The sequence below is a fragment of the Mus pahari genome, chromosome 3 (genome assembly GCF_900095145.1).
Source record: "Mus pahari chromosome 3, PAHARI_EIJ_v1.1, whole genome shotgun sequence".
In the NCBI taxonomy this organism is placed as follows: Eukaryota; Metazoa; Chordata; class Mammalia; order Rodentia; family Muridae; genus Mus; species Mus pahari.
In genome coordinates this window covers 88,121,409-88,129,249 of record NC_034592.1, presented here as the reverse complement: position 1 = coordinate 88,129,249, position 7,841 = coordinate 88,121,409, and the positions used below count along the sequence as shown (strand labels likewise).

Below are 7,841 nucleotides of genomic sequence, written 5' to 3'. Positions count from 1 at the left end.
GGGAAGGGGAAAAAGGCCAGGGGTTCAAAGCATCACTGGAAACAGTTAACTAGAAGGAGCAAGTATTAGTATGCAATGGCTACAGTTTACATACATGTAGTGTATGTTTTATAACATGTTATAAGGAACTAAAAGCAGGGTTTCAGAAAGCTCCAAATACAGTGAATAATACACACTTAAGGAGATGGAAATGCAAATTAGTCTTCTTATTATATATTGTGTATGTCCACTGAGCTATACTTGACCCCATAAACATGAGCAATTATCGTATATCAATTAAAAGTTACTCTAGGGCAGAAGTTCGCAATATGTACATCATGACCCCTCTGAGGGTTGACAACTCTTTCACGGGGTCACCTAAGGCCACCCTGCACATCAGATACTTACCTTATGATCCCTAACAGTAGAGAAATTACAGTAACAATAAAAATAACTTTATGGCTGGGGGTCACCACATGAGGCACTGTGTTAAAGGGTCGATGCATTAGGAAGGTTGAGAGCCGCTGCTCTAGTGCCAAGTGTGGCAGTTCACACCTGTAGCCCCAGCACAGGAGAGGCTGCGGCAGGACTGCCACAAGGTCAAGGCCAGCCTGGACTAGAGAAGGAGTCCCTGTCTCCAACAATGAAAAATTTACTCTAAAAACCTAGACCACGCCCACAAAGGAAGGAGTGTCCACAGAATACTTACTCGGATATCAGCCAGTATTTTTTGCAATGTCTTCTCCACAGTGGATCATGAGTTGATAGCTGGCTAAGTCTTCGACTAACATAGCAACAACTGGCAGTAACCAGATTCAGTTAATATAAAGAGGGGGTGGGGAATAAAAATCAAAGATTAAAACAGTAATTGTTAAATCTTAATTTCCTTTATTGTTCTTATTTCTACTTACTACCCATAAAGCTGCAATGCAGTAGCGTTTAAAATCTACCTAATGTGTAAGAGTATTATTGCCCTGTGAGTAATAAGAAGAAAGCAACATACTATCTCAGAGTCAAATTAGACTCCCAATAGATTGATACAGCTCAACCGAACACAGTTAAGCAAATATGCACCCAAACTGTTAGAGCTTGGCAACAGGTTGTATACTCGGCAAAGTTGGACAGACTGTAATGGGCAAGAAAGAAACTGCAGTATGCCAGATGAGTCTGTAGACAAAAATAGGATTCAGCTCCGCTCGCTTCCACAAACGATTACGGAGGGGTCATGTCACTTCAGCTTTAAATTCTGATTACTACCTAAAACTTTGAACTAAAAGTCTCTTCTTACAAGAGGCTACACGATCTCATCAGCCACACTTCATGCAACCTGCCTGTTAGTCATTTCTACCTTCAGCAAAACCAGCTTTCTCGTTTTTCTAGTTGAACAGGCCACACTATTGTTAAGAGCCCCATCAGCCTCTCAATACTGTTGTTCCCTTCACCAGGACAGAAGTGCACTGTGCCATATTTCATGTCTTCCACTGTGAGTCGGTCATCCTGTCTTCCACATTCCTTACCAATGTGATATACATATTCCTTCCCAATACTTGGCCCCTTTTGTAATTACATACTTGTTTGACTTTCCATCTTGTCTATAGTAGTCAAGCTACATAAAAAAGACCATATCTAACTCACTATTGTAATCCTACATTTAACTGGCACATGGCAGACATTCAACAAAACAAACAAACCTGAGCAGATGAATACAAAAATAAACATCTTTACACTCTAGCAGTGCACACTCTATTACTACAAATTCTCGTTGAAGGAGACGGTGGGAGAGTAAGGTTGCTAAACTGAGGAGAGTCAAGTATTCCGGACAAGGAGCTGACAACCGTGTGTGAGTGTGTTGTGCCGTCTGGAGGACTGAGCAAATATGATAGTGGAGGAGGGGCCTGAAAGGCCTTAGATAATAAGCTATCGGATAAGGGCCTTAAATACTGCAGAAGTTCGGGGTCCTGTGTGTAAACAGGGCTATCATGGGCTTTTAAGAAGAATGACAGCCCAGATTGGTCTTTAGAAGGTAACTCTGGCAGCAAGCAAGCAAAGAAAGAAGGCTGTCTAAATAAGAAGTTATAGCAATAAAATATTTCAGATGAAATACATTTGAGCTGGCCAGCGTTTCCTACAAAAAAACTTTCTGTGTGTTAGTCCAGGCTGAGTAGGGGAAGTGTGTTTTTTGGAAAGACAAATGTCTTAGCAGGTACGAGTGGTGGCCATAACAGAAAACCCAGGAAATATCTCTGCCACCACTTAGCTACCTGTAACTCCAAGAAATCTGTACCTCTTAAAAGCCCCTAAAAACAGAGGACATAAATGCCCAGGTTCCAGTAATCAATCAAAAGCCAAAATTGTGTCTTCCCCATGTGAGAGGGCCACTTTGCAGCCTCTACAAATATACACGGAAGCATAAGAAACCCAAGCCATGCTGTCAAGAATGTAAACAATCCTGACACAGGGGGTGAGGGTGACAAGAAAGGGGCACACGGCAGGACCATTTGTCCCTCCCACCTAAAACAGTCCTGGTTTCTGAAAGAATTCTCGCACGCCCAGTATTTATTTTTGGAGTAAATGATGGTCATCTGGGAAACCCTGAGGTAACTGCAGTCACCTGTAAGGCCTCACCGGAAGTCGGTGACAAAACCCAAAATCCAACCACCCACCATAAAAAGGAAAACTGACAGCCAAAAAAGTCGCAGACGCAAGACAAAGTGCATGCTGCCCTCGATCAGGATGGCACCAGAGAGTCAGAAGGTCGCAGGCCTTCTCGCGCGCGTTCTACCTGCCCACGAGGGCTCTGGTCATCCTGGACCCCAGGCCCGACAGGGATGCGCGTGGGCCGAGACAGTGGCCTTGCCACAGCGCTAGACCAGGCCCCAAAGGGCCTGGCGAGGGTCCGCGGGGTGCAGCACCAGGGAGCCACCTCTGCCTTCCGCAACCCGGCCTAGCCCAGGCTTGAGGGAGAGGGCGCTAAGTTCCCGGGGACCTAGGCCTGGGCAGGAGTAAGACCTGGATGCCCAGACCGCTCCTCCGAGTCTCCTTCAGCCCCCTCGGGGTGCTCTGCGGGATAACGGCCGCCCTGCAGTCACCCTGCTGCGGAGGGAGCCCACGCTCGGCCAGCGACCCCGGGCCTCCTTCCCTGCCTCCTTCCACGTTCCCACCCCTGCCGAGAGCACCGCCCCATTACTTGATTAGGTCCCTGTAGTCCACGAAGGATAAGATGAGCAGCAGAGGGTCGGTGGGCAGCGACTCCAGGGTCAGCAGCCCCGTCTCGGCCTCTACGGCAGCCATCTTGCCCGGCCCGCTGCAGCCTGGCACCACCCCGGCCCCGCCCCCGCCGCCCGAACCGCTCGGCGGCCGCTAGCACAGGTTAGTTATGTAACTGTCACCCGGCCCGGCCCCGCCCCGCCCCGCCCCCGGGATGCCCCGCCCACCCCGCGGCCAGCCCTGCGGGGGCGCTGCTGTCTGATGCTGTCTCTGGTTTTAGCTGATTGCAGTTGCCTTCAAATCCTGGCTCCTAAGTTTAGCCTGTCTGTTTCCGAGTCTTTGGTCTCTTCTTCCACACATTTTATATCTAGTATCCTCAAAGCGTCTCCCTAAATCTCACACTAACCCTACCTGGCCTTTGGGCCCCAAACCCATTTCTTCATATCCAATCCATGGTCTCTGTTGCCAGCCTTGGACTCCCATTGCCACTCACCCACACCTGCATTCGGAATTGCGGCTCTGAGCCTTGTCCACTTAGCAAGGAAGGAATGGTGGGGAAAGAGACGCAGGGGAAGGCACTCCAACTTTGAAATGATAGGGAGGTTATAATTCTTCCATGGCCCACAAAGCAAAACTGTCCTTCAAAAAAAAAAGAAAATGACCTCTGGATAAATTCCTTGTCCAACAAATGTTAATTGCCCAAGCCTTTACCAAAGGCCTCTAAACCTACCAGTCTCAGAGAAAGTGTCTTCCAACTACTTAGTGTAAGAAATAATCAAATGTGAATATTTTCCACCAAGTGCTATAAAACTTGTGTTTAGGACAAGGAATTTGATTCTTTTTAACCTTCTGAGCACACCCTCTTGCTAAACATAAATTTGTCTCATCTAGACACAACAGTTGGAGTGGTGGTCTCTTTCTTTTCTGACCTGGCCTGGAGGTCAGTCTGCAAGGGAGAGAGTGGGGATGGAGGGGCAAGAGATTCGAAGAATGTAAACAAGACAGTCCGTTTGATCAAGTCTCATTTATTGGAAGGCAACTATGGGTATATAAACACAAGCTGGGGAGTACAGCTGGAGACACTTAACCACAAGTCCAGGATGTGTCTGAGGAAAACAGGGTGTTATCAGAGTGGGTTCAGCTGTGGTGGGCTGCTTGCAAAAACATCATGCTAGGAAAACAAGTCTCTCATCGGGGTGGAAAAGTACCAACCTGTAAGTAAATAAACCGAGATGGCTGCAGAGATGGTAGCGCTTTCTGCTAAGAATCTGCTCCCAACACTTTTCAACCTCAACTTCCTTTCTTCCTTCCTTTCTTTTTTTTTCTTTTTCTTTCTTTCTTTCTTTCTTTCTTTTTTTTTCCGAAACAGGGTTTCTCTGTATAGCCCTGGCTGTCCTGGAACTCACTTTGTAGACCAGGCTGGCCTCGAACTCAGAAATCTGCCTGCCTCTGCCTCCCGAGTGCTGGGACTTCCTTCCTTCCTTTCTTTGTTTCTTTCTCTTTCTTTCTTTCTTTCTAAAGATTTATTTATTATATGTAAGTACACTGTAACTGTCGTCAGACACATAAGAAGAGGGCATCCAATCTCATTACAGATGGTTGTGAGCCACCATGTGGTTGCTGGGATTTGAACTCTGGAAGAGCAGTCAGTGCTCTTAACCGCTGAGCCATCTCTCCAGCCCTCAAATTTATTTCTAACGTCAGGACAGGGGTGTATGACATAGCCTGCCCTCCTGATGAGTTTCTCTCAGCTACTTTAACTTGGTTGACATGGCAAATTTTCAGCCTACAAGTAAAAAGTAAGGAAATTGAATTTTTTAAATTTTCTCTTATAAATTCAGATTTAGTACCACAAGCATGGGGGCTGAAGTGAATGAGACCACTGTAGGATGGGAAGGTGCAATTCTTCGGCTTTGTAAAGATGCTATGAGGGTGAGTGTGGAACAGGTATGACGGGTGGTGAACAAGGAGTAAATTCTTTTCTGTTTGTTTCACGGAGGTTGTGTGGTGAGAGAGGCTTGGGAAATCCAAAAGACTTCACAGGTCAGTCACTTAATGTCGCTTGACTGTTTCATGTTCCAGTAAGTCCCTCGGGCATTAATTCACAATTCCTATCTTACCATGGACAAGCATCTTGGCCTTGAAGCCTGGATAGTACTTACAGGAACACAGTACTGGCTCTGCTCTTTAGAATGTGGAAGGGTCACTCCATAACATTTGGTTGGGGAGGAGACAAACCCAAATAGCCCTAGAGAGCACTCTAGGCTGTGTCAAATTGACAGTTAATGCTAACTAGAACTCTGAACAAAATACTAAAATTTTAAATGAACACAAGGTCACACAGTTCCATACTGAAACTTGAGGTCAAAAGGAGGGAAATATACCTCTAAATGTATGCTTTTATTTATTTTTTAATCCTTAGTTCCCCCTCCCTTAAGAGGCCTAGAAGTTCTTGTTTGGAGGTGGGGGCAGGAACTGACTGAGAGCAAGTTCTAAAGGGTCCCTCTAAAGTGATAGTCTACAGGTGTACTCGCTCCATATATAAAACACCTTCTTTTAGGAGCCATGAGCACCTTCTGGTATTTATTACATCTTCCTTTTTCCAGCCTAAGAGCCCTTCTTAGTGGGACAAGAAAGCTGGGAGCTAGGGTTGGCTTGAGAGAGTATGAGGAAGGCAGTGCTGTCAGGTGTGCTATACTGTTTTTAGTCCCCATCCCCCGATTTGTATTTCCACCAAACAGTGCCAGAGCTGTATACACCACTGAGCCATGAACTGAAGGTTGTGTACCATCTGCAACCTTGCCTCAATGCCGAGGGATTTGGACACCCTCCTGATTGTAATGAGGTAGTCCATGCACCTGGGAGGCCAGGAAACGAAGAGAAGAGAGGATAATTAGGACGCCATCACCAGAACAACCTGGGATGATAGGCTGTCTGGTGAACAGGACAGAAGAGGTCCTCCTCAGCAGAGCCCAGGAAGATCCCCGCCTGTGTTTATGCCTTACGGCAAAAAGCAAGGAAAAGGAGAAAAGTACAGGGGTGAATGAAGATGGCGGAGCTGACACTGGCGCTCAAAAAGCAGCCAGCTGGGTGGGTCGTGTACAGCTGTGGCCCAGAATTAGTTGCTGTTGTGGAACACAGACTTTCTGTGGCTAATGAGAAGTATGGAAGGGACAGGAGATGGGTATAGACAGAGTCGAAGCAGCTACTCAAGCCGAGTCCTGGAAGTTGGTTGTCTTGTCCTCCATTTGGCAGAGATTTAAGTTATTTCTGAATTCACTGAGCAAATGGGCTGGGTTTTTGTTTTTGTTTTTTTGTTTTGTTTTTTGTTTTTGTCTGCAGCAAGCCTCTTGTTTTCTTGGAACCCAAGGATATAACCTTCTTGGCCGGGTACCTGGTTTGGGTGATGAATAATCTTTGCCAGCTGGATACATTTTAAGTGTTCTGTATTGGTTGTTTCCAATATGGTGGATCAAGACTAGTCCACGAAAGACTGATAGTCTCAAAGCCTGCCAACCTTGTATCACTGACACTGTGTCTCCTACTAGGTGTGGGGAGAGGGGAGATACAGTATTTCCATGCAAAATTGGATACTTGCCAGAATGATGAACACTGGTGCCCACCAGTTCAAACGTTCTGTAGAATTAGGGTGCTCCTATGTCTGGAAACTTACAGTGTTCTACTGAGACCTAAACAGGTAGATGCCCTGTGTCACACGAGTGGCTAAGCTACAACTGTGTTATCAGTGACCCTTGTTATGAAACTCAGACGGTCGAAGTTTTATTTTATTGTCAATGCTCTCCAGTAAAAATTAAAATACAGCCTCTGCCTTTCTCTGTGCCCCAGAAGGCTGATCTCTCAGCTCCTTCGCTGGTCTTTCCTCTTATTTGGCTTTTTTGAACTCAGCCAATGGGATATGCTGGGGTGTTGTGGTCTCCCAGCTCTCTGTCGCCACTAGACCACCTGCAGTTATCCGCCAAACCTACCTTTCTGTTTACACTAATCACTGTCCTTCTAAACCCAGCACCCTGCAGGCGCTAAGATCCACCAGCAGTAACCTTCAGATCCACCAGAACTGCTCACCTGAGCCTTGTCTCCACCGCCTGCTGAGAAGACCGTTTGTCCCAGAAGACAACATCCTTTGGACCCGCCTACGCCTACGGACATTCATCTGTGCCCTGATCCTTGGACCCGCCCACAGACATTCACCTGTGCCTTCAAAGACTGGGGGTTGGGGACTGGGATTTTTTTCCCCCACACTATATAAACTGAGTTCCTACATTAAACTTCGAGCTTTGATCAGTAAAATATTGTCTTAGCTCCATTTTTCTCTCGCACATTCCATTTCAGGCCAGCCCGGCCTCTCAGGATGAACCCAGACCGGATTGAAGTGAGTTTTGTCAGAAACTCACAGCTGGCGCCCAACAGAAAAAAACCTGCGTTTGGGTGTTCCTGTTAAAGCAATACCACACTGGGGAGAGAGTGAGAAAAGAACATTTATTCTCCATCTGTGAGGATTTGTGTGGGGAGCTTTGGGGGCCGCTTGGCAGGAATCTGACATTGGCCAAGGACAGAGAAGTGGGCTTCAGACAGGAATCTGACGTTGGGCAGCCACAAGGAAGTAAACTCAGGCAGGAATCTAATCTTAGGTTAGA

At 46.6% G+C, this 7,841-nt stretch overlaps 1 protein-coding gene across 2 annotated transcripts in view; it reads right to left on the bottom strand.

The window, feature by feature from the left end:
• Positions 1 to 3,321, bottom strand: part of Fbxo3 (F-box protein 3) — a 34,839-nt gene extending 31,518 nt beyond the window's left edge. For both annotated transcript variants that reach the window (XM_021192220.2, XM_029536292.1), the window contains exons 1-2: positions 3,167 to 3,321; positions 689 to 778 (exon numbers count right to left, since the gene is read on the bottom strand). In XM_021192220.2, the coding sequence (XP_021047879.1) occupies positions 689 to 778; positions 3,167 to 3,270 (194 nt within the window). In that variant the 5' untranslated portion in view covers positions 3,271 to 3,321. The remainder of the gene's footprint in view (positions 1 to 688; positions 779 to 3,166) is intronic.
• Between the last annotated feature and the right edge of the window lie 4,520 nt (positions 3,322 to 7,841).